General features: G+C 38.0%; 2 protein-coding genes across 6 annotated transcripts in view; one reads left to right on the forward strand and one right to left on the reverse strand.

Annotated features, from left to right (window-relative positions):
• wdfy3 (WD repeat and FYVE domain containing 3) overlaps window positions 1–17,399 on the forward strand; it is a 402,022-nt gene extending 384,623 nt beyond the window's left edge. For all 5 annotated transcript variants that reach the window (XM_043696098.1, XM_043696088.1, XM_043696116.1 and 2 more), the window contains 4 exons: window positions 251–604; window positions 9,500–9,611; window positions 13,103–13,300; window positions 14,560–17,399. In XM_043696098.1, the coding sequence (XP_043552033.1) occupies window positions 251–604; window positions 9,500–9,611; window positions 13,103–13,300; window positions 14,560–14,680 (785 nt within the window). In that variant the 3' untranslated portion in view covers window positions 14,681–17,399. The remainder of the gene's footprint in view (window positions 1–250; window positions 605–9,499; window positions 9,612–13,102; window positions 13,301–14,559) is intronic.
• Window positions 17,400–19,112: 1,713 nt separating this feature from the next.
• cds1 (CDP-diacylglycerol synthase (phosphatidate cytidylyltransferase) 1) overlaps window positions 19,113–27,893 on the reverse strand; it is a 137,344-nt gene continuing 128,563 nt past the window's right edge. Inside the window, exons 13-14 of the mRNA XM_043700693.1 lie at window positions 21,293–21,359; window positions 19,113–19,130 (exon numbers count right to left, since the gene is read on the reverse strand). Coding sequence (XP_043556628.1) covers window positions 19,113–19,130; window positions 21,293–21,359 — 85 coding nt within the window. The remainder of the gene's footprint in view (window positions 19,131–21,292; window positions 21,360–27,893) is intronic.

Genomic DNA, 27,893 nt, shown 5'->3' on the forward strand with positions numbered 1-27,893 from the left:
TAGTTTCCTTATTTTGGCTGTTGATGAAATGAAAGCCCTTTGTTGGTTAAAACTGTTCTAAGTTTATGTTAAAAATGTAGTATCATATTGCTAATAGTTGTAGCCATAGAAATAATATTGGAGAGAAATTGCACTTCTTGCCTACTTAAACATCTATTTACAAATTCTAGAAGACAATATAGGATCTGATTATGTTTTCCTATTGTAATTATGTGGAATGAGATATTGGATATTTATATTTGGAATTTAGATGGGGATGCCCAGGATGAGGAAAGCAGTGATTCAGACCTGGAGGATCAATGCAGTATCCAGGACCCAAAACCCAAACAAAGTGTATCTGGCTGTGCAGCAAATAAAGCAAAGGGCATATCCGGGCGAGCAGCATGGTTTGTAGATGGAGATGAATCAAAGCGTTGGGCAGATCAACTCAGCCTGGATGAGAAGGATGGATTTGTTTTTGTAAATTACTCAGAAGGCCAGCCTAAGCTGCATCCACAAGCTCAACAGCAGCCTCCAATTCAAAGTCAAATGCACTATCACCATCATCAACTTCAACAGCATTCAATGCAGAATGAAATAAAACGCCATAACCAGCTAAAGCAAGGTAATTGTTTTTACAATGATACTCCACTTAGTCAGTTATTTTAGTAAGTAATTGTTGGCATTAAATTCTGTTTTCATTGTATGACCTGCTCTGCTAACACTTTCTTGATGGGCATAGAGTCACACAGCATGGAAACAGACCCTTTCGTCCAACTCATTCACACCAACCAAGTTTCCCAAAATAAACTAGTCCCACTTGCCTGCGTTTAACCCACATCCCGCTAAAATTTTCTTATTCATGTACCTGTCTAAATGTCTTTTAAATGTTGTAACCGTGAATGCATCTACCGCCTTCTCTTCAAGTTCATTCCATATACAAGCCACTTTCAATGTGAAAAAGATGTCACTCAGGTCCCTTTTTAAATCTTTCTCCTCTCACCTTATCTCTAGTTTTGAACTCTCCAACTGTAGGGAAAATTCATCCTATCTATGCCACTCATGATTTTATAAACATCTCCAATACTCCGATGGAAGAAGTCCCAGCTTATCCAGCCTCCCCTTTATAACTCAAACCTTTATAACCATATCCTGTTAACATCCTTGTAAATCTTTTTTTGCACCCTCCAATTTAATAATAATCTTCCTGTAGCAGGGCAAAATTAACCACCACTCCTTTGTTTTAAATTAATCTCTATTTATTAAGAATTAGTGTAATTGACCTTAACTGTCTAAAACGAATTGATAAACTTATGCTTCATATATTTAAAGTAGTTTTTAAAACATTTCCTTCCTATGTCTCTCAGAATGCTACAAGAGGCCTATAAAATCATTTTTGCCTTCCTTTGGTAGTGGCTAAAAGTGGGGGGAAAAAATCATTATTTTTCCTTTCTAGTTATTATACAATTTTTCATTTTGGCACAATAAATGTATTTTTTCATGTGTTTCATACCAAAGAAACTGTGTATAAGCAGTACAAATACATGCATCACAAAATCCATACAATGCAGGCAGTAATACAAACAGAAAAACAGTCATATCATCAGATTCAAAATGTTAACCCTGTTTGTCACTCCACAGATGCTACCAGACCTGTTGAGCATATTTTCTGTTTCATTTCAAACTTTCAGCATCCTTAGTAGTTTGCTTTTGTTACAGTGTAGAAGGTAGTTATTTGGTTCATCATGTCTGCACCTCTTCTCCAAATGAATGTTTCATTTAATGCCATTCTCCTGCCTGCCCAACATTTTCCTGCATGATGTTCCTTTTCTAATAAAAGTTCCTCTTCAATGCTTCAATTGAACTTGTTTCCATCATGCTTTCAGGAAAGCACATTCCATATCCTAACCACTCACTGTAAAAGTGTTTTGTCAGATCACTTTTGCTTCTTTTACTAATTATTTAAATCTCTGCCCTCTCATTCTGATACTTCCATGAATAGGAGCAAATGTTCCCCGTTTACTTTGTGCAAACCCCTCATGATTTCAAATACCTCTATTAGATGTCTTCTTGGCCTTCTCTTTTGCAAAGAAAATGGATCCTAACTTCTGCAATGTCTTCACATCCTTTGTGAAGTGCAGTGCCTAGAACTGAATAAATATTCTTGCTGAGGCTAACCTTGTGTCTTATGCAAACTGAATATAACCACCTTGCTCTTGTGCCCTAAACCACTTTTGTTAAAGTCTAGGATACTGTGTGCTTTATTAACTCATCTCTCAACCAATCCTTTCACCTTTGTCTTTCTGCTTCTGCACCTCCTTTGGAATTGTACACCTTATTTTATCTGCATTCTTTTTCCCAAAATTAACCACCACTCATTTTTCTGTGTTGCACTTTATCTGCCACCTGTTTGTTTATTCCACCAACTTTTTACACTCTTTTCAAGTTCTCCTGACAGCCTCATAATTTACAATGTCTCCAAATTATGCATCATTGCGCATTTTGTGTACACTCTGTACATCACGGTCTGAGTCATTTGTATTAAGAAATACATCAAGGAAAGCCAGAGTTTCAACGCCAAATCCTGTGGACTGCCCTACAAATCTTTCTCTGACTGAAAAACAGCCATTAATTGCCACTGTTTGTTTGTGTCACTGTTAGAATATTTTTTAGTCTATCTTGCGACTGTCCCTTTTACTATGTGAGCCACAACTTTGCTATAAGGATTGGTATGCAGTACTGCTCAAATGTCTTTTGAAAGTCGTGCAGTTCAATATGGCATCAATATTCAAAACATGATTTAAAATGTTGGATAGTTTAAGAGTAAAGTTAAATAAATGAAGTAAATAACAATTACTTTTGTAATTTCAATTTCCACAGGTAACAATTAATGTTATGCAGAATTTGCTTCTCTCTGATAACTGATTTTTTTCTTTGAAACTCAAAGCTTTTCGCTGTTCTGTCACTAAATCCTCTTCATCATTCAGTTGAACTTTGAGTATTTTTATTAGAAATTGGATTTGTTTGGATCATCAAATGAAGCTGCTGCTCATGCAGATTTCTTGGAGTTTCTAAATGCATTATTTTCAGAGACAAAATAATTCTCTAAATAAACAGCATGGTGTCTACATTCAACTTGAATATTAGGTGGCATTGTTGTCTAAAGGTTTCTTCATATTTCTATCAAATAATTATTCAATAACTAATTGTGTGGTTCTGTTCGCTGAGCTGGGAATTTGTGTTGCAGACGTTTCGTCCCCTGTCTAGGTGACATCCTCAGTGCTTGGGAGCCTCCTGTGAAACGCTTCTGTGGTCTTTCCTCCGGCATTTGTAGTGGTTTGAATCTGCCACTTCCGGGTGTCAGTTCCAGCTGTCCGTTGCAGTGGTCAGTATATTGGATCCAGGTCGATGTGCTTCTTGGTTGAATCTGTGGATGAGTGCCATGCCTCTAGGAATTCCCTGGCTGTTCTCTGATTGGCTTGTCCTATAATAGTAATCAGAGAACAGCCAGGGAATTCCTAGAGGCATGGCACTCATCCACAGATTCAATCAATAAGCACATCGACCTGGACCCAATATACCAACCACTGGAACTGACAACCGGAAGCGGCAGATTCAAACCACAACAAATGCCAGAGGAAAGATCACAGAAATGCTTCACAGGAGGCTCCCAAGCACTGAGGATGTCACCTAGACAGGAGACGAAACGTCTGCAACACAAATTCCCAGCTCGGCGAACAGAACCACAACAACGAGCACCCGAGCTACAAATCTTCTCTCAAACTTTGATCAATAACTAATTACTACACCTTGCCATAATTTTTAGGCAAGTGGCCTTCCTCATGGTTCTGAATGGGAGTTCTTAAATGAATATTCTAAGGCTTTTTAAATCCAGAATTTAGACTTACTTTCTTCATAGAATTGATGTCATAAGAACAGAGAGCTGCAAGTAAGAAAACTCATTCAGCATGTCACGTTAGCTTCTTCCAATGGGAGTTTCAACTATTAAATATAGTTAGGGTAAATCATATCAGTAGTTATACTAAACCATATCCTGGCAATTCTGCTTGCTTTACCAAATTTATCTTCCTCTTTCACCTGAGAATTTTGTGATGCTTCAGCATGCACTGACATATTCCCTATTTTGCAAGAGATATCCATTTATGATGTACTAAAAAATAAAATTGGATAGGAGACAAGACATTAGCCTAGGCACTGAAAATGACAGTCAATGCTGCAAATCCTCCTCATTAATATCTGGGGACTTGAGCTGAAATTGATGGCGCTTTCCTACTTACTAGTCAGCAACAGCTTGACATAGTCATACTGTCATCTTCATGCCTTACAGTGAAATATCTCACTAGCCATCCTAGGTTTCGTCCTGTCCCTGATACAGTACTATACAGTGGAGTATGGGAGGGAATGGCCCTGGGAGTTTGTTTTAATTCATTCATGAGATGTGACCAGCATTTATTGCCCATTCCTAATTTGCCTATGAAAAGATGGTGGCAACTTGCCATCTTTGAACGACTGCAATCCTTGAGATGTAGATATGCCTATAATGCTGTTAGGTAGGGAGTGCCAGGACTTTGGCACACCAACTATGAAGGAATGACAATACAATTCCAAATCAGGATGATGTATCATTTGGAGGAGAATTTGTAAGTAGTAGTGTTCCCATCTGCTGCCCTTGTCCTTCCAGGCAATTGAAGTCACAAGTCCTCAACATTACCTCAGCACTCCATGAAGTCTCATGGCATTATGTCAGATTTTCTCAAGGAAACCTCCTGTTAATTACACCTATTAACCCTTCTCATTTGATTAATTATTACTCCTCCATGTTGAACACCACTTAGAAGAAACACTAAAGGTAGCAGAGACAAACTATGTACTCTGAATGGGATACTTCAGTGTTACCACAAATAACTTGTTGCATAACTACACACTGAGCTGGACATGTCCTGAAGTCCTGCCACACTGGGCCTCTGAAAGGTGGTGAGGGAAGCAACGAAAAGAAAGACCTGTTTGAGCTTGTCTACCAGTCACAGATGCATCAGTCTAGGAATGCATTAGGAATGACCAATGCATAGTCTTCATGGAAACAGAGATTCCATTGTCAAACTGAGGGCAACCCCTCATTTTGTGCAGCACAACCATCATGCAAAATAGAGCAAAGGTAGCAGCTAAATTGAGTAAACAAGAGGCACTGTTTTCCATCAGCAAAAACACAGTTGGATTCAACCACCGTCTGTAAGCCAATAATCTGGCATAACCTTCACTCTGCTATTGCCATCAAGCCAAGAGCACAGGATAGATTGCCAGGAGCTGAACGACACTGTAGGGAATCTAATCTAATCTAAATACCGTGTTCTCCTCTAACACGGTCCTTGCGTTCTTCTGTGACCTTGTTGTAGAAAATCATGCAATAGAAATAACGGGATCTATGGGAAAATCCGGGTTGGGGTGAACCACCAAAAATATTAGTAGAAATCGAAACAAAAATAGTACTTAGCCCAACACAAACGATAGCACAGTCTAAAGTTTCAAATCATATATTTTAATTAAATATTACAATAAATTTAGCATTTTAGAAGTTTGAGTTTGTGGAGTTACAGAAATGTATTAAGACTGGCTGAAGGTCATCATCAGCTTCATCACTACTTTCAGGTGAAGTTCTGGATGCAGGGTTACGACAAAAGAAAATATTTAGTCCAGAAGTGAATGGTTACGGTTCATTGTTTCTTGCGGAGTGGCTGAAAAAAGGCATCTAATTTTTGCTGCTTTGCCATCTTTCTTCTTTCATGAAGAAGCTGTACATAGGGTGCCAGATCAAATTTTATGCCACAAACTGCTATCCGGCTGCATTCTACACCAGCCGTTGACTTCTAAGAGCTGCAACTGCTTCTCAACTTCCCTCCGGATGGAAGACAAAAGAAAAGTGCTGCATCCTGGACTTCATCGTTTTCATCTCGATCTTCAACTTCCCCCCGTAGCAACAAGTTGTTATAGATCAGTTTGCACTTCTTCAAATCCAACTTGCTTTGTTCTTTCATTGCTGGGCACTCCTCTGATGCTTCAATGCCTTTAAAATCATAAAGAAAATCTGGGAGAAGCTTTAGCAAGATTGCATGCAGGCAGTCATTACTTACCTCACCCAGGCCTCCACAATGATATCAATAGGATTCTTAATGTTCAAGTTCTTCCAAAATTCAAAAGCACTGTCCTCATTATTCGCCTCAGTAGCTGCAATCAGCTTCCTGAATATACACCTGAAATAATAAGCTTTAAAAGTTGCTATTGCACCCTGGTCCATGGGTTGAATGAGAGAGGTTGTGTTCAGAGGTAGAAATAGCACTTTGATGTTTTCAGAAAGCTCACCAATGGTGGGAGGATGTCTTGGTGCATTGTCCAGAATGAGGAGAATCTTGAAATCCAAATGTTTTCTCCTGCAATAATTTCTAAAAACATCCTAAAAAATATCAACAATAAAGTCAGAAAAGTTTGCCCCGTCATCCAACCTTTTCTGCTTGACCTGAAGTAAACCTCTAGAGTGGACTTAAGGTAACGGGGGATGGAATCACACAATACCCAATGGGAGTTCATATTTTTTTTAAAAACTGTTCCCCAATTCACCAATCATGTTACAGCCAAATCGCGTTGCTCAAAATCGCATTATAGGAGAATGACCTGTATACCTAAAAATACGATCTCAACTTGGTAGAGCTACAAAACAGCACGATATGCATGCTAAACAGGAAACCAGCATTTGATTGATAAGCCAACCCCACAACCAAAAATAAGATCAAAGCCTTTCAGTTCTGCTACATCTATTCATGAGAACGAGTCTGAGGAAGAAAACTCCAGAAATATCCCTGTTACCAATGATAGGACATCCAGGACAACAATACTAAAGACATTTGTAGTCATCTACAGCTGGATGAGACTATTGTGGCCATCTTTGGAGGTCCCCAGGAACACAGATGCCAATCTTGAGCTGATTTATTTTTCAGTCCATGTAATATCATGAAAGAGCTGAAGGCTCTGGCTATACCAAAGGCTTTGAACCCTGACAAATTCTAGGCTGTAGCACTGATGAGTTATGACCAGTCCGTCAAAACTAAACAAATCTACTCAGCAAAGTGACAGAGCTAAAAATTGACATTTACTCAGTAATAGTCTAAGTCATTGCTTAATTTGAGCACAGCTCGGGCCACTGCTCTTAACACCATTATAGCAAAAAGACAAAAAGCTGTATTCAGGACCTAAGATAAGAATGATTTTCCTTGACAGCAAAGTAGCATTTCACTAAGTGTGTCATCAAGGACCCCAAGCAAAACTGCAATCAGTGGGAACAATTCTCCATTGGTTGCAATCATACCTAGCAGAAAATAAGGTGGTTGTGGCTTTCGAAGCCACTACATCAGTGATCACTTTCCATTATACAGTCAGTTGTGAGGATATTTATTGATGATTGCAGTGCTCAGGACCATTCACAACTTCTCAAATACTAAATGCCTGCATGTTTGCAGGACCTAAATAACATTCAGGATGGATTAATAAGCAACATTCATGCTGTGCAAGTGCCAGGCAATGACCATCTCCTCTTGATACTTGATTATATTAATATCGCTGAAACGCCACCATCATCAACCTGGGTTGCCATTGGGCAGAAGCTAAACTGGATCAGCCATGTAATACTGTGGTTACAAGAGCAGTCCACAGGCTGAATATTTTGAGGTGAATAACTCACTACCTCTAAATATTGTCCAGGGCACAAACCAAGCATATGGTGGATTACCCTGCACTTACCTGGATGATATTCATCGTCCAACAGCACTCGAGAAGCTCATCACCACATTGGACAAAGCAAACAGTATTGTGTGTGTACCTACGCTATATGGATTGTAAAGATTCAAGAAGGTGACTCACTGCTATCTTTCCAAGGATGAATAGGACTGTGCAAGTAATGCTGGCCTTTGAAGTAACTCTCCCAAACTCAACTAAACAAAAGAAAATCTCATGATGATGTTGAAGAAGGAAGCCGTAGTTATGTCCACTGTATGGACGTAGTGAATTCGAATTTTGTTTCATTCATGAAGTCGAAATTATAAACTGTGTTAATTCTGAGTCATGGGGTAAATTCCCAAAACAAGATTGCGCATTATTTGGCAGTGGATTCTCAATCCTAAATTACAGTTGTCAATAATTCTACACATGATGTCACATTGATGTTCAAGGAAGTACTTTCCTGTGAGATATTCAGAGTACCACAGAGGATACTTCACACTGGATCTAGCTGCACAGTACCTGATAAGTTTTAGTGCTAAATAATGCCAAAAGTAGAGTTCCATTCTTTTGCTTTTTTTGGTTGAAAGTAGAGGTTTTCTAAAAGGTAAATAAAAATATGGTGTCAGTTAGCATATGAAAATAATGTGAGACCATCAATCTGAAGAAGAAAAGATTCACATTTGTAACAGTTTCTCCATAGAAACACTATCCTTTTATACCTTTGACACTCTTGTTGCAATTTTTGTTCTTCATACAAGCATCCTTTTAAGCTGGAACTTTATTGCTGGAACAGCACAGCAGGTCAGGCAGCATCCAGGGAACAGGAGATTCGACGTTTCGGGCACAGGCCCTTCTTCGGGCCTGTGCCCGAAACGTCGAATCTCCTGTTCCCTGGATGCTGCCTGACCTGCTGTGCTGTTCCAGCAATAAAGTTTCAACTTTGATCTCCAGCATCTGCAGACCTCACTTTCTCCTTTTAAGCTGGGTTTTTTTTGTGAAGTGCATTGTTTCACTGTATAATGTACTGACCTATGAAAGAATTGCTCAATACAGAAATGAGCCCATCTAGACACAAAACAGCAATTTCTATGTCCTGTAAGGTCAGTACCACCATTTGCAGGGCCCAAGTATTATACTTAATGGTCAGTTAAAAGGAGGGATTAGAGAAGCTAGAGCTGCTCTTGTAAGAAAGAAAAAGATTAAGGGAAGATTAAGTAGGAGCACTCAAAATAATGAGTGTTTTGATTTGGCAACTATTTCCTTGGTGAAGGAGGTCAGTAACCAGAGTTTAAAATAATTGGCAAAGGCTCTAAATTCAATATATGAGGTTTTAATATGTCTTGTTCAGATCTGGAACACTCCTGAAAAGTAATCCATAGGAACTTTCCAAGGACAATTGGGCATGTCACTAGAGAATGTTAATACACCGCATTATGGGGAAAAAAAGCTGGGGTTCGGGGAATAAATTGGGTAACTCTTTCAAAGAGCAAGCACGGAAACAACAGGCCAAATGGCCCCCCAAGCTGTAAATTTCAATCATTTTAAATCTTAGACTTTCCCTTCAAACAGCATTATTATATTCAGTTAGTTGTGAACTGAATCACCTAATTTGTTGTGGTTAAGCCAATTTTCAATCGTCATATAATTACTGCTTATTCTCAAAGCTGCAAGTAGCAGATTACATTTTCTGTTGTGACTCTATGAATGCAAGTGGTTTTCTGTTTGGTTTCAGGATACAGATGGGAGCGGCAGTTGGTATTTCGAAGTAAATTGACAATGCATACTGCATTCGATCGAAAAGACAATTGTCACCCTGCAGAAATTACTGCATTAGGCCTTTCTAAGTGAGTATTCTTAGTAAAGCGAAAGTAAGTTACGCTTTTAGTCTGGCGCTCTCTCCAACTTCTGCTAATAGATAGATGGTGAACTTGTAATGTACCAAATAGATATCATATGCAGCAACTATCAATAATTGTGACAGATCAATCAGTTTCTATAAGATGGCTAATATTTTAGGGTTCATAATAAAAGCTAATATCTCTCGTTCCTCATATTGCTAATTGTTCTTTTGTCATGTAACTTAAATTGGTGTCCCCTCAATCTTGAATCTTTCAGCCATCAGAACTGTTTTTCTCAATCTGCTGTCTAGACTCCTCCATGATTTTAAACACCTCTGTCAAATTTTTTCTCAACCTCTTTTATAACTCCAGCCGCTCCAACATATCCACATTAACCGAAGTCACTTCTCCTGCAGCTATTCTCAAATCACTTTGGTACCTTGCATAATATCCTTCTCAAATGTGGTGCCCGGATTTGGGGAAACGACTCCAGTTAAGGCCTGACTTTTATAAAGACTTTTATAAAGGCTTTTATAAAGATTCATCAAAACTTCCATGTTTTTTTTCTTTGTGCTTCTGTTTATAAAGCCCGGGATCCCATAAGCCACCTTCCTTGCTTTCTCAGTATGCATGGATATTTTCAAGAATTTGTGCTCATATTGCCCTTGTGTCTCTGTTCCTGTACCAGCTTTAGAATTCTAGTTTTATTTCATATTGCCTCCTCTTCTACCTACCAAAATGTGTCACGGTGTCCTCCTTTGAGTTAGTTTACTTTGCCAAATATCTGCCCAGTAAAGCAGTCTGTCTGTCCTCATCAAGCTCATCATATCCTCACAGTTCAATTCACTTCAGGGTTTTAAATTTGAATTTAAATTAGATTCCCTACAGCCCAGCAAGTCCACACTGGCCCTCCGATGAGTAACCCACCCAGACCCATTCCTTTATTACTGTACATTTCCCTCTGATTAATGCACCTAACCTACACATCTCTGAACACTATGGGCAATTTAGCATGGCCAGTTCACCTAACCTGCACATATTTGGGCTGTGGGAGGAAACCGGAGCACCCGGAGGAAACCCACGCAGACACTGGGAGAACGTACAAACTCCACACAGACGTCGCCCTAGGCTGGATTCGAACCTGGGCCCCTGGATCAGTGAGGCAGCAATGCTAGCCACTGTGCCGCCTGTTTGTGTCATCTGCAGCTTTTGAAATTGTTCCCTGTATACTCTCATCTAGTTAATATATATCAAGGATTGCAGTGATTACTTTGGAACTCCAGGGCAATATTATCACCCGTTTACCATTATTTTGTTTCTTATCATTCAACCAATCTTATATCTATGCTGTTCTTTTATTCAATGAATTTTAATTTTTCTGGCAAAGATTATTTGGCACTATATCTGAACAGTATTGTAAGTCCATGTACACTACTTCAGCCGCATTACCCCCATTTATCCTCTCTCTTATTTATTTTAAAACTTCAACAAAGTCATGAAGGCACAGTTTAGCTTTAACAAATCTATAGTGTCTTTTCTTATTTGATCCACACTTGTCCAGGTTTCTGTTAATCTCATCCCACATTATCATTACAGCCCAGCTTGTGGTTGCAGAATTTATCCTTGTGTCCTGTTCCATTTAAGAGATTGTTTGAAAGTCTCCACCCCAGTGTGGAAGCTATCCAGAAAGAATGCACACATTGGAGATACAACACTGTGGTCCCAATTCTCCAGTCAGACCACTGAAAGAACAAGTGGATAAAGGTTGTCATATAATATACTTGCTGTCCCTGAAAGGATAAGGAATTTGATAAGCCCAAGCTTAAGGGTTCATCCTAATAACACGCTACAGATAAATGTGGTCTCCCTTACAAACAGAACTAACTGAAGCCAATTTTTAAAACCTATTCATACCTTTTTAAAGCAGATATAAAACTAAAATACTGAAATTATCTAACTTGTCACTGTGGGCACACCAGTATTTGTATTTATTTGCTATCATGCTTATAGCAGTCCCAATAACTGCAGTTTTTGTATTCAAAATGTCTTTCTTTCATTTCTTTTTCATGAACTAGAAGCACCTTAGGTGGAGATTGTGGAGATCCTTCAGTAACTTTGTCAAAAAATCATTCATTCCATATGACTCTAAGCAATGAGGAAAGAAAGCAAGTTTTCACATTCCAATTGTGGCCAACCGCATGAACTATGCTTCTTTCTATCAGATTGTTGGGTATGAAGAAGCCTGGGAAACCTGAATGCTAGGTTTTCCTCTCTGAGGCCACAAGTGGCATTTTTATTAACACTCGAAATATGATCAGTGTCCCACCTACCTTGCATCCCTTGTCTCCAGCAGATGATGGCAAGCATTCTTTATTTTTTCTAACTGGCCACTTCAGAGACAGCCACAATGTGGAAGTGGAGTTATTCAGACCCAAAACAGATGTTGCATGTGATCCTTACAATGATCCAACTGCTTTCAGTCATGTTTCTCTTGGTCCAGCCTACACATGATCAGACTTATGAAAGTTAACTTCTCAGTTCAGTTTTGAATTAATAATCTCAGTACTGCCATGCTCCTGTTAAGGTGAAGTAACCATAGTCCCAGATGATCAAAAGGCTGCTGTCTCATTTTAGAGAGAGAGAGCTGGTGGTGAATTTAACCTGAGGATTGCCAGCCCTCAGGCAAGGGACAGTGTGAAGAAGGCAGGACCTTCATGCTAACCTCAGTGGGAATTGAAGTTCCACTTTTGGCATTGCAAACCAGTTGTCCAGCTAACTGGCCCCAAAAATACCTGTATTGTCGATCTATTATTATCTTTGCTGAGATTAGTTAAATAGCAAATGTTTAAAAGTTTTTTTTTCCCATCAGATGTAGGATTCCATTTTTAAAAGTTGAAGATTTAATATTACTTGTGTGGCAAATTCTGCTCTGTGCTCAAAGATCCATGAAGCATCTGTCACTTTAATTATGTGATCATGTCAAATGTCCTGATCCATCCATTAAACAAAAAAGAACAGCTTTATTATCAACTAGAGATCCAACTGAAGCCACATGATCTATCTCTCATTATTGGTTACATCACAATGGAGACAGAGAGCTAATGACAAGTGGAAGAAATAATTTAAAATAATAAATACATATACATGGAAGATTTTAAGGGAGTTTGTTTTTACTGAATGTAAATGTTTTTGTGTAGTAGTTGTGCTCAGTAATGTTATTTTAAATTTCCTCTTGAGAATTGCAATGGTAGCTGGGGCAAGTAAATGTGGATAAAGTGACCAAATTAAAGAGCTCCTTCCTAGATCTCACTTATGCATGTAGTTGAGCAATTATAGTTTAGTGTTGAATAAAATTTTTATTTTATGTATTGAAATACCAATTGTTATTAAGGTCTGTTTAAAATGTTGCCGATTTTCAAAAGAAAACTCATTAAACTGACCAGTGACTCAGTGAATGAAGTCATTTTGGTCTTCCTATTTTGTTTCCTTTCCTGCAGGGATCACAGTAAAATTCTGATAGGTGATGCACGAGGTCGGGTATTTAGCTGGTCAGTGAGTGATCAGCCAGGGAGGACAGCTGCTGACCACTGGATTAAAGATGACGGAGGGGATTGCTGTTCAGGATGTTCAGTGCGCTTCTCTCTAACTGAGAGACGGCATCACTGCAGAAACTGTGGACAACTCTTCTGTCAAAAGTAAGAACAGTTGATTATTGCATAAATTTGGGATATGTGTTCCATAATATTCAGTTTACTCAAATCAGATGAAATAGAGCTGCAGTGAGCTTTAATATGTGTTACTTTACCAGAACTAACACTTCAAGATTAGGTCTTGATTTCAATGGCTGAATGACAATTAAAAACTTCTGATGATTCTGTTGAATAGCAAAATAAAGCATTTTTTAGTTAATGTATGACATAATAAAGTTGTATAAAATATCTAGGGTTATTAAATATATTCTTAGATTTATAACAATTTTCCAACTAAAGGGGTGTTGTTTTTCTGTAAACTACACCCAGAAGAAGTGCACAGTTCAAGGGATGAAAGTTCAATGGAACATTGTTCCTGATTGTGTCAGTCCCACAGTTCCTTGTGTGTCTATCTGATGAACAGTACTCAGTCTGTTTCTGGAGTTCATGAGGCAGGAAAAGCAGTTTCTTGTTTCAAGCTTTCCTTTCCATCATTGGACATACCAATGCAGGAATATCTGTAGAAACCTGTTACAAAGGTTTTTGTAGGTCAGATGCCCTTCTGATATTCTGGTCAGCTCAGTGATTGAAGACGAATTGTCAGGAAGCATCTTAAATATGATTGCCCCATCCTCTCCCCAATCCCCACTCCAGCCCCTCCAGTGATTTTCTAGCACTATTATGAGGTGAATTGATTCCTTCCGTACAAACATTTATATGGCTCTTTATTCAGTGTCATTGTGTGTGACATTCTCTCCATCCTGCTTCTGTATTTTCTTGTAACAAGGCATAACTTGGTGTTTTACTGATTCTTGCAATATTCTCTTACTATTTGATCCTATTTTAGCTTTTAAGGTCATGATTTGATTTGTAAATCAAGCCAAGGCCTTTTTAAAAATGATTAGAAAAATGACTTGAGGTGGTTACATATGGAGCAAAACTGTTAAAGACCCTTAATTTGTTCTGTTCTATGAATGTGTTCATTTCATGTATGAGAATTGACTAATGTTCAAAATGTACAAAAAGCTTCTTTCATTGTTACCTTAATGTTGCAGTTAGGAAAAGAGATGTTTGACAAGTAGCTGTTATGAAAGCAATATTGAATCTTCTGGTCTCCAATTTGCTAAGTAGTGTAATATCAATTTGGATCTATCTTTGCTCTTCATGCCCTTGAAGAGGATATCTGATTTTATTTTTATAACTTTTGATACTGCATTGTTTTACTGGTTACAACAGTTACAGATTCTACTTTTATTTTATTTCAGATGTAGTCGATTTCAGTCTGAAATCAGGCGCTTGAAAATCTCCTCACCAGTCCGTGTCTGTCAGAATTGTTACTACAACCTGCAGCAAGAGAAGGGAGCTGAAGAAAGCTCCAGGAACTAATAGGTCATTGATTTATCAGTGACCAAACAAGCAGAATCCTTGTTACTCCCAGCTATTTCAAATGATTTTATGCAAAAGGAAACAATGTGGGGAGTTTAAAAAAAAGAGTTTACATAGATTTCTTTGTACTGTGTTGAAGCACTGTAATATACTGACTGGAAAGGGATCATTGCCTTGCAGTTAATGTGTCCATCTCTCTACCTAACTCATGGATGGTTTAATGTTCTGGAATGTGCTGAGATTATGGTTTTAGAAGTTCTGGACTTAAACCATCTTTCAAACATCTTGATGATGTCACCCATATTCATGAAAACAGTGGCTTGTAAGATTTTAAATGTAAATCTGCCACTTTCACAAAAACCCTATTGTTTATAGTGTAAATAGTTGTAGTGGCCTTTTTAACAAGAGGAACTTCTGAATTGCCTGTTAAAAGATGTCCTATTATAACCACTAATTGTGTGATTTAAAAAATCAATAGTTGTGTCCAGCATCATTCAGTAACTATTTTAGGAGTCAATGAAAATGTGCAAATGCTAATTATTATCAATTGCATTAATACCTTGCATTGGTTTTTTTTCCATTTTAATTATTGTTTGATGCAAACAATAATGAATTTGTGAATTTGTTTACTCCATTGCAGAAGCTTCATGGTATTGAAGAAAGAGGGGCATGCAGCAGTTTCAAACCAGCCATGTCATTGTACTGATTTATTTTCAGAGTAACAGCTTCCTTGGTGTTCATACTTTATTGAAAATATTAAAATGTGTCTGGGGATAATCATGCTATAACATCAGTATCTGTGTTTTAACAAACAATTATTCAACCCTATCCTTTTTATGAGCAATAGGAGACTAGCAATGCTTGAAATGCTGTCAGCATTGCACTGCCACAGTGCAAGACTTTGATTTTGCCTGTGTGCTTTGAAGTGGGATGAGGGGAAAAGAGGGGTGGATGGGGAGGCAAAAAATAAATCTGGTGACTTCCTTGCCATTACATTCTGTTTCAGCACGCTCAGTACACTGCAATTAGGGTCACAATAAAACTGAAATATATCTTTCGACTCTTGTAATTTGAGTAAATGCATTTTCTACTTTATCCAAGCTGTTTACGAAATGTTGATGTATTCTAGACCAGCAAGTATAAAAGCAGTATTTTCTCTGTGCATCTATATATATGACATATTAAGTCACAATGCAGTCATGCAGCATCATTTAAAACAGTAAGTTATATCCTCTGTCATATAATAGTAAAGCAAGATGACATGTCAGAATCTTCACTGCGGCATGTAAAACATGCTTTTACTTCCAAACCTTTTCTCCATTTATTAACATTACAGCATAGTATGTTAGCAACAATTTCATGATTTTACTTACCTAGCTGCCCTTTAATAGCCATGTAGTGAATTTATTTCACAAAATGGTTTCCACATGTTTCATTGGTTGACATACTATAAATGTTATTTTGTACCAGTCAGTTCAGTGTTTATGGACTACGGACAGCTGGCGTGATGCTCCTGGTAACTTCTTATATTTAAAAAAAAGTAAACAAGTTTGAAAAGGAAAATACTAGTCAGTTTTATTTACAGAATTCCTTTATAATGGACCTCAGTATTTTATATTAGCCTTCAACAAATATTGCTGTTAAATAACAGCCAATGTCTGTAAGCACATTGACTGGGACAAAGAAGCAACTACTGGTAGTTGTTAATGTGTTACATATAGTGAGGGTTTCTGGGAATCAGACTAGATTGTAGATTCATTGGCTGTTAAAGGCCACTTGCCCTATTGCAGTGGTACTGTGGGCAGTAAACGTTTCTTTTCACGTTAAATGCTGCTACCAATGCAAGGATCGCCACTTAGGAGGGTAAACGATCTTCATGTTTATTTAAGATGATTTTTGTGTTTAAAATTGTGTTGGGCATATCAACACGTACTATATCATAATCTGTAGAAAGCACTCGGAGCAATCCTTTTGTCCCAACTATACGCTTTGTGCATAACAAACATTTTCATCTTCCCACTCCCTTTGTGTAAATGCATTATTCATGTGTACTTATCTGTATAATGTATTCTGCAATTTGTACCATCATGCTTACAACTGTAGAATCTGCTGCTAAAGGGCAACACTTGTCTACATTGATACTAAAAGTTACAAAAATGATTTTGCACCTTCCTATTGTGTATAAAACTGGTAGGAACCATTTTATCATATACATTTTCTCAATCATTTTAAAGACAGCGTTTCTTTACAGTAAATGAACTGTATAATATTTATGCAATTATACTGGTTTTGAAGTATTTTTAATTTCAGCAAGTTTTGTTACTTGTTGCATGATTAACACTGCTGACTTTTTGTGTCAGTAAAATGTATATTGTTTTCCACTTCTTTTTGTTTAATATATTAATCAATTACTTGTACCCCTCCCTCCCCAGGTGACCATTATCTGTACAGTAATGAATCTGAAATGAAGAAAACTGGCTGAACTGGAGTGGGATTTTTGTACTATATATGAGAACTGAAATCCTTGTTTTGGTGGTTCCTGTGCTAGACTGATGCATTATATTAGTGTGTAAACTGTGGTATCTGAATGTTCATTGTATATTTGTCTTTAATGCAAAAGAGCTACAGTCACACAAATACATATGTAACTAATGCAATAGAGACAAGTCCTGGTACTAAACTTTTTCATTTAAATAAATACCTGCTATTTACCACCAAAGTGTTGTTTACTACTCTTGAAAAGGCAGTAGTTTGTTAATTGATCAATTATTTTTGCTTTCCTGAATGAGAGATCCATTGTGATAACATTTTTATCTGTGTGGTATAAATGCTTAAAGTTCTCATTTGTTTCACTGTTACTCAGCATTCTTAACGCTGAGGAGACAGTGAGGTCTGCAGTTGCTGGAGATCAGAGTTGATTGTGTGTTGCTGCAAAAGCACAGCAGGTCAGGCAGCATCCGAGGAGCAGGAAAATCAAAGTTTCTTGCCGGAGCCCTTTATCAGGAAGGGATCTGGCCCAAAACTTGATTTTCCTGCTCCTCGGATGCTGCCTGACCTGCTGTGCTTTTCCAGCAACACACACTCAGTTCTTAAGGCTATGTACAATGCTATAGCTGGAAGGATGTCAGTAGAAGTTTATGTTGGATCTTATTCAAATCATGTTTTCTTTTAATTGTGTGTTGACCATGGCTCAAAGTTCAGCATAGCATTGGCTCAGGTATTCCGATACAGATCCTGATAGAATTTCAAATTATCTTTAATAACCTTTATTTAACTCCTGCAACAAGGAAGATCTTCTTTGAAATCATGTCCCCTTTTTTGCAGCAGCCATATGCTGTGTTCTATCATCACAGCTGCTGTGTCAGGGTAGGGTGCCTGGTAAGTTAATGAATGTCTAAGTGGAGTTGAGTCAAGGACTGTGTTGTGTAGAGGTTTGGGGATTGTGGTTAATGCTCATTAGTCTTGCAGGACCAGATTTGGTATAGAGCCGGGATGTGAAATATCAAGTTGGAGAGAATTCAGTCAAGAGTTCACTTTAATAATTAACCAACATTTTGTTTGAGTTGGAATCCTCCAAAGTTTCCAATTTTAAGAGGCTTTTTTGGAGGGTTTTGAAGGAATTGCCAATCTAAGTGCCAGTCTTGATAACTTCTACTCCACTGGAGATTCCATGTGGTCTGAATATGCAACTCCAGATATATGATGGTTCAACTGTTGGGGAATTTCAGTCACTAGACATCTATCATAGACAATTCTGACAGTAAACGGCAAGAACCACCTAAAAGCCCATGTGTATCAATTAGTATTTATATGTTTTTTAAATGTATATGAACTCCAGTCACACAGATACATATGTAACTGTGATACAAACAAGTCCTGACCTATTGGTTTCTTTAAGCATAGATTTTTTTATCTCTTTCGTTGGTTGGGTTTGGTACTATTTATACATTTGTTCACTCTTAGATTGCCAATTTCCTGTAATACTTGTTACCTTTAATCTAACATACTGAATTTTAACTTGTGAAATTTTCATTTTGGCACATCTGCCACTACATTTCTAGAAGGTTAATAGAACTGCATTAATGGAGTGGCTGCTTACTGCCACTATTGTTCCCTTACTGCCCCACCATGAGCTCAACTTATCTCCTCCCTGCCCTCTCAACTCCAGTGGTCAGCTCAACACTCCACTTGGCTCTGTAAGAACTACAAAAACATCTGAAACTAGACAAACCCTTTAAAAGGATGTTTTTTGAAAATTTTAAATAATATTTGGAGAGTATCAGCAGGAGTAAAGGCATCTGGGGAGTGAGAAAAACCAGTCACCAGAGGATGAAGGTAAAGAGAGTGAAGCAGACATGTTTAGTCCATCACTAATAGAAATGAAACTGAAAGAGCAGTCTTGAACAGTCTAACTGAATCAGATAAAGAGCATTTACAGGAAGTCTGGTTTCTGAGTAAACAGGGCAAGCAATCATCTTAATCAAAACAAAAACAGAAATTACTAGTGAAACGCAGGTGGTCTGGCAGCATCTGTGAGAAGAAAGACAATTTAATGTTTCAAATTCAGTGTCTTCTTCAGAAGAGTCACTAGATCTGAAACATTAACTCTGGTTTTGTTTCAGATCTCTAGCATGCAGTTGTTTTATTTTCGTCATAGAGATGAACAGCACAGAAACAAACCCTTCCGTCCAACTCATCCATGCCAACCAGATATCCCAACCCAATCTAGTCCCACCTGCCAGCACTCTGCTCAAAACCCTCCAAACCCTTCCTATTCATTATAGCCATCTAGATGCCTTTTAAATGTTACAATTGTACCAGTCTCCACCACTTCCTCTGGCAGCTCATTCCATACATGTACCACCCTCTGTGTGAAAAAGTTGCCCCTTAGGTCCCTTGTTTATCTTTTCCCTCTCACCCTAATTCTATGCCCTCTAGTTCTGGACTCCCCGACCCCAGGGAAAAGACTTTGTCCATTTATCCTATCCATCCCCCTCATGATTTTATAAACCTCGACAAGGTCACCCCTCAACCTCTGACGCTCCAGGGAAAACAGTTCTAGCCTATTCAACCTCAAATTCTCCAACCCTGGCAACATCCTTGTAAATTATTTTTCGAAGCCTTTCAAGTTTCATAACATCTTTCCGATAGGAAAGAGACCAGAATTTCACGCAATATTCCAAAAGTGGCCTAACCGATGTCCTGTACAGCCGCAACATGACCTCCCAAATCCTATACTCCATACTCTGACCAATAAAAGAAAGCCTATCAAATGCCTTCAATATCCTATCTACCTGTGACTCCACTTTCAAGGAGCTATGAACCTGTACTCCAAGGTATCTGTTCAGCAACACTCCCTAGGATCTTACCATTAAGTGTATAGGTCCTGCTAAGGTTTGCTTTCCCAAAACGCAGCACCTCACATTTATCTAAATTCAATTCCATCTGCCACTCCTTAGTGCATTAGCCCATCTGATCAAGATCCTGTTGTAATCTGAAATAACCTTTGCTGTCCACTACATCTCCAATTTTGGTGTCATCTGCAAGCTTACTAACTATACCTCTTCTGCTCACATCCAAATCATTTATATAAATGATGAAAAGTAGAGGACCCAGCACTGATCCTTGTGACACTCCAGTGGTCACAGGCCTCCAGTCTGAAAAACAATCCTCCACCAATATCCTCTGTCTTCTACCTTTGAGTCAGTTCTGTATCCAAATGGCTAGTTAAAAAGAACAAAGAAAATTTACAGCCCATGAATAGGCCTTTTGGCCCTCCAAGGCTGTGCCAATCCAAATCCACTGTCTATATCTATCACCTAATTCCTAAGGATCTGTATCCCTCTGCTCTTCACCTCCTCATGCATCTGTCCAGATGCATTTAAATGAATCTACTGTGCCTGTCTCTACTACCTCTGCTGGCAACGCATTCCAGGCACTTGCCACCCTCTGTGTAAGTACTTTTCCGCATGTATCCCCCTTAAACTTTTCACCTCTCATCTTGAATGCGTGACCTCTCATTATTGAATCCCTCACCCTGGAAAAAAGCTTATCTCTATCCACTCTGTCTAGACCCTTCATGACTTTGTAGACCTCCGTCAAGTCCCAACAATCCTAAGCTACTCAACCTCTATTCATAGCTAGCACCTTCTATACCAGGCAACTTCCTCGTAAATCTTCTTTGCACCCTCTCCAAAGTGTCCACATCCTTTTGATAATGTGGCGACCAGAACTATATACAGTAATCTAAATGCGGCTGAACTAAAGTATTGTACAATTCTAACATGACTTGCCAGCTCTTATACTCAATAGGCAAGCATACCATGTGCCGCCTTAACCACACTCTCCACCTGTGCAGCCACCTTCAATGTACAATGGACCTGAACTCCCAGATCTCTCTGCTCATCAACTTTTCCCAAGGCTGTTCTTATTCAATATAGTTCTCTAGAATTAGACTTCCCAAAATGCATCACCTCACATTTGTCCGGATTCAACTCCCATCTGCCACTTCTCCACCCAACTACCCATTCTATCTATATTCCCCTCTATATCTTTGACAGTCCCCTATCCTTTCTGCTACTCCACCAATCTTCATGTCATCTGCAAACTTACCCTCGTGGGTAAACTGTTGCCTTCTGTATATTTCGATAACGAGTTCGGACCTTCTACAGATGTTTTTCTAACAAAGAAGCAGAATAAAGAAATAGATTATGTAATCCAGTGTGAAGCAGTACCTTTCGGAGACACAAAAATTAGCACTGGATTTTGTTTCAACGGGAAGATTGAAAATTACGGAATGAGAGAGATCGATCCGGAAGTTAAAAATATGCAATTCCCTTAAAGGCTTCATCTAATGACACTTTGTCTTTAAGTATGCGTACTCCATGTCACTAAAACACTACTGCGACATTTGTTTTAAAGAAATAATAAATATATACACGTAATAATTTGACTAGACTTAGCATACTATAGTGCAAATCCACCTCTCACTACAAAGGGTCCTGACTCATAGTGGAACATCGATCAACAGTTTGAGGATATACCCAACTGAGGACTTGAGTTCAGAGGAGAACTGGGGCAGCCCCGATCTCAAACAGAGGAGAGGAAGAAGACACTGACCAGAGCAATCTCCAACACCATACAGGACAACAGGAAAAATCAACACTCGGCGGTCCGCAGCAGAGCCCAGTTACGGAGGGGAACAAGCCAAGCCCGCGTTCGATTCAAGGGATGAGCTCCAGACCCTGTGTCCCAGCTCAATTGATGAGGATACGTGGAGGTGGGCTTTGGGGCTGACAAGGCAGGATATTCCCATGGAAAGGAAGCAGGATAGGACTTTGGTATTAGCGAGTTTTGTTTTCTTCTCACTCACCCATCAGTTAGTAGCTACTCACTGATTTTAAACCCACTGTATCGGGTCTGGACTGCACGGGTTAACTGTCAGACAAGTCTCTGACATCCAATTAGAATCTATAATTGTCAGGTTGAAATGTTCATTTTGCTTGTTATCAATGAAATTAGAGTTTTCTTTGCCGTTGAATTATCTGCCTCCTGTGTTTTTCATCACACTACATAAGCATACAGTCAGAACCCGGGAGCTGGTGAGAATAAGGCAGCACTCCTTAAAATAGGGAGCATACAGCATAGGAGTTCCACAGTGATGTGAATAGTTTTGAGATATTGGGAGCACGTCTGCAGAAGCTGCCTCCTATCCTTGACCCAAACTTGAGAATTTCATCCGACCTGCAACCTACAACATCACAATAAAGAGAAGTCCGGCAATTTGCTGCATCATCCAAAGAATAGCGGTGTCACATATTGGGTAGAACTTCCAGCATCAGAATTACTGACTGTCGCATGGAAATGATTTTCTTTTGGTAGTGATGTATGGTTAGCCTGTGGCAGAGGTATCAAGAAATTACAACATACAGAAGAGTTAACCTATATTGTAATACCATGGGAGAGAACATTGATTATAATGTCGTAGATTCAGGACATTTTATATTAGCATACTCTGTTCAAAATAACTATCATTTAAATGTAGTCTAGTGTTCCAAGATGCAGTATGATCAAGGTCATATTATGCATTGACTTTCTATTTATTTTCACTGATTTTTTTCACTCAGGTTTTACTTAAAAAATACCTTGAACATCAACAGTGAAATTTTTAAATCAGTTTTTTTGTTAAAATTCTCTGCATAATTGAAGTGTTTTCAACATTAATGGACTTAAATGAGCAGATGAGTAGTGCTAATATATCGGATAAAACATTAATCTGTCATCCTGGATACGACTGATGTAAACTGAGGTTCGGCCAATCCCTGGAGAGATAATTCAGTTCGAGCTGATTATTGCTGCCTTCAATAACTTGCGGTCATCGCTGACAGGACAGTCCTAAAGTTAAACATTGCTGTTGCAAAATAAAACCACAGAAACTTGCAGCACGGGACATTTGGTCTAGGGTGTCCATATGCTGGTTGTTACAATTCACGTGCTGAAGGTACATCTAGTGTTATTAGGCAGTTCACCTAATAAAATTCATTTCACCATCTACCTAAAGTCTCATTCAAAAGACTTAGGAGAACGCAATAAGCTAAGATGCCTTGAGCATAATAAATAAGCAGGAATGGATCATTTGGAATCACAAGTTGCTCCAATATTCAGTGTGATCACATCTGACCTTCTGCCTCAACTCCACTGCTCTGGCTGCTTTCCACCTTCCTCAATTTGTTGAAGTAATTAAAAATCTGCCCAACTCAAACACTTCTTTTGGGATTTAACTTTTGCCACTAGCCATTTTTGGATGCCAAGATTTTCTATTGTTATCACTTTTCCTTTCATTGTTGCTGCCCAACTATCCCTTATTTTTATTTATAATTGTTTTTCCACTGGTCTCTCTCATGCAAGTCCCCTGCACATCATTAATTAGAAGTTTTTATGGTGTTTTCTATTCTATTACACATTTATTGCTGCCTGCCTCTTTTTTTCATTCCATATCATGCTGTTTGTCTGCTGTCCTAGCAGAGATCTGGGGAAAACTTTGAGCTCAAAACTTCTGGCAGCAAAATAAATATCCTATACTGGTGCTGGTGTCATATTTTACACTAGTAAAAAGATAGATGATCAGGACTTAGATGATTTTGGTGATTGATAGAAACAGAAAATAAAAGGATATGAGAATAAGGCAGGTTCATGGGACTGGGAGCACTCTTGACGTGCAAGGTAAACTTAAATGCTGATTACAAGAGTAGGCTACTTGGCCTTTTGAGTCTGCACTGCCACTCCTGTGCAATCTTTTCATCCCCTTGGTAATCACAAATCTCTGTAACTCTGCTTTAAAAAATATTTAAAGGTTCCGCACCCACGGCTTTATGAAGGGAATTCCAAAGACTCACAGAAAGAATGTTTAATAGGCACTGCATTTAAAAATACTTATTTTAAAATTATGACCCCTTGTTCTATATTTTCCAAGAGGAACATCCTTTCAACATCCACGCAGTCAAGTTTCCTCAAAATCTTAATTAAAACATTAAGTCACCTGATTCTTCTAAATGCCACAAGATACAGGCCTAGCTGGTCTAGTCTTTACTCCTGTCAATACGCTCATTCCAGGCATTAGTCTAGTAAGCCTTCTCTGAACTGCTTCCAATGTGTTAATATCCTCTGTAACTATGATGATTGAAATAACACATTAGGTCCAATGTTACAGCAATGTTAATCAATTTTTATGGTGCCCATTAAAAAAAAGATGAAGGAAGAAAGGTATTGCATTCAGTCTTAGATGCGTTATTATCAATCCCTGTTGTATGTATTATACTGCAACTTTGTTACACAGTGCTGTACTTCATTTCACAACTCTTATCAGTGGTAGGATGGACTTTTACCTTTTACTGTGAATTGCCTGTAAAACAATTTCATTTTTTATTGTTATTTGGGAAGGGGTGGGGAATGGGCAAGACCTACATGGTAAATGAGTAGCAGCAGGGATAGGGGCTGGAGTTGAGTCTTGAGATTAGATATTAACAACCATGTTTCAATGCGATCAACCATTCATCGACTGCAGATTCACTACTACGTATATGTACTTCAAGTTTGCCTTTTGAAGGAAACTTTTTTTTTAAAACAAATTTTACTATTGAGTGTGCATTAGAGCCATCATGATTTACAGGAACATTGTCTTGAATCGCTGAAAATAGGCAACTGACTACCAAAGAAGAGACTGTGATGTTGAGATGATATACTGGGATAGCTGGGTCCCAAATGTTAAGGGGGCTTGTGTGTAGAGAAATTATACAAATTGGAAATCAGATTGATTGAAACCAACATTAGAAGTCATGAGTTTTGGTATTATACTAGGGCATATTAGAAATAACAATTCTCACAAAAATATAGTTGCTTAAACCTCAAACAAAATGAAATCAAAATGATACAAGCCATAATTCAGACATCTGCTTGGTCCCTAGTTACATTCAGTTGGTATAACGTTCATTGAAGGGACCATTACTTTTCAAAAACTGCTTAAACAGAAAACATATGATAATTACAATGACTTTCATTTGAAAGGCATCGAAGTCAGAACTAAAATTGGAGTAATTTGTTAAACATATGTATAACTTTAGTTTTACCATACTGTACAAAGGAATTGAGAGAAACTGAAGAAAGCAAAGAAAAATTAAATGGGTGACAACAGAAATGAGGGCATAAACCTAAATGCGAGGACGGGGACCGAAAGGGGGGGGGGGGCGGGGGGGAGAAAGAGGGGGAAATGGTGCCGGAGGTAGATTTAAAAAGAACTTATTTAAAAAGAGAGAATGTATAAAGATACATACAGGAAAGCAAGGAAAAAAATTCAAATGTAGGTTTACCAAACTGCACAACACACAACTGTAATAGATCTGCTGAGAGAGGGACATGGGTTTTAAAGGGTGCAACATTCCTTTGGAAATTTTATACTAGGGATTAGTATATTTCTCTTTGGTAAATTAAGATTTCAATAATATAGTTCCCATACAAAATTTACATTTAGCAGGAATGGTGAAAAAGTTGCTATATATATGGTGCAGAGTTTACATTTTGAAAAGGTTAATCAACTATTACAATACTTGAATAGTCTTTTTGATGTTAATAGCTCCCTTCATAATCCTCAACATTCACTTGTAAGCTACAGGCACCAATTGAATGATTGGTATCTTACTATCAACAAATGAACCAACAAATTATCTTGGCTTTTTATTGATGTCTTAACACAGAATTACATCAGCTTCCATTTCGAATTGCATGCAAATACTAATAAATGATCTCAAACCAAAATATTAATATATATTTTCTATTTTCAAGTGGTATATACTTCAGTAATTCCTATTTTTCAAAATTCCATTTGTTGACTTTCCGGTATGTCACAAAGCTGCTTTCATTGTTCACCAGTTTCAGTGAAGAAACATTGAAGCCACCTTCTACAAAATACATCAAACTACAGTTTGTGCATGTTTAAGGATGATCAAAAATAGATTTTCATTTGCTAGTGTCCTCACAAGGTCATTTTTAAAAAGTTAAAGATCCAATTCTCCAGAAGAACAAAAACGTGTTTGCATAGCCATTTAATTCCAGAAATGGACAAACTCCCATAGACCTTTGCAAGGCTCCAGGTTTGAAAGAGAAAACTTTTTATTTTAAGAAAGTGTAGTACAAACTAATGTAGGAACATAAACCAGTCACAAAGTACTGGAGGTTAATTTTTTTAAAAATCAGTGAAAGTTCTTCAGTTCATTAAAACTGCAAAATGGCTATACTGAAGGAAGTTGTCATGCCTGAAAGTTCACCCATTTCTTTCCACTAGGTGCTGTCTGACCAGCTGAGTACTTGCAGCACTTTGTTAAATTTCAGATGTCTGGCAACTGCAGTGTTTCACTTCTAGGATGTTGCATGCTATACTTCTCCTGGATACAGAAGATGAAGGGGGTGGGCTAATTACAGTGTTAAGGTGATCAAAGAAATTGATACAGTTGGAATTCTTTAAACTGGTGGGCTAGTTCAGACAAGTAGGTATAACCTTAAAATTAAAGCTAAGCCAGGCAGGGGAGAGGTAAGAAAATATTTCTTCAAACAATGAGTAGTGAAAGTCTAAAATTCTTTTCCTGTCGATGCTAGATCTTTGTCAGGTGTGCAAATTCAGAGTTATTAAACTAGGGTGACTGCAGACATAAATCAGCCATGATCTAATGGAATGATGGAAAGTAGTTCAAGGGGTTTACTCGTTTTCTTCTGAAAAGTGTAACTGCTGTCAGCTAAACCATCCTGACATAAACGCTCGCCACACTTGACAGATCATCCTCATAATGCAATCTCGTTACCCTGATTTAAAAGATCTAAAATTTGCAAAGAAATTTTAAATCATTTTAGACAATTGCTTATGCTGCTCATACACAAATAACGTTCTCTACTTTAAAAATTCAAGATCTAAAAATATGCAATTTGCAGTAGTGCAACTGAGCCTTATCACAAGCATATCATGAGGTTCCAGGTAAATGCCTTCTGAATAACAGCAATTTATTGTTCTTTTTGCAGCAGTACACCACCTTATTCTTGTGAATTTCGGATTTAAAACCTGTATAATGAAAACATGTGTCACAAAGAAACAAACAATTGAAAAATTCTACAATGATAATAAAACTATGAAAGGGAACTTCCAAAAACAACTGAACCACCAGAGAGTTTCCTTCACAATTCACACAGGATTATTGAGGATTTAACTGAAATCCATTTTGCAATAAAAATTTTGAATAGTTTAGAAAGCAACCCACATGGATCACTGAAAGGTGTACTATCTAGCGGGAATATTATAAACTAAAACACTCAATCGTGGTCCAAATATACACTTCACAGACTATTCTACAATATATTTAAGTACAATGAGCAAAGAAAAATGCTTGGTTTCCTAAAGGCACGCTACTTCAGTAGTTCACTACATGTTGATCCATGGTTTCATGCGACCAATGAGGAGTTGCAGGTCAGCAAATCAAAGCTATAATGCTTTAGCTCTTCCTGCAGCCCTAAGCCTCAGTGTTATGAACATTGCTTCTCTCCGAGAAATGTTGGCTCAAGGAATCATTCCTTATTTTGTGCATTCCAGTTTCAACTTGCAAATATTCCCTGCACCTATAGTTGGCAAATTTATATATGCTATATTAAAATTAAAAATCCCTCAACTTTACAG

This window comes from Chiloscyllium plagiosum, chromosome 1, assembly GCF_004010195.1.
Source record: "Chiloscyllium plagiosum isolate BGI_BamShark_2017 chromosome 1, ASM401019v2, whole genome shotgun sequence".
In the NCBI taxonomy this organism is placed as follows: Eukaryota; Metazoa; Chordata; class Chondrichthyes; order Orectolobiformes; family Hemiscylliidae; genus Chiloscyllium; species Chiloscyllium plagiosum.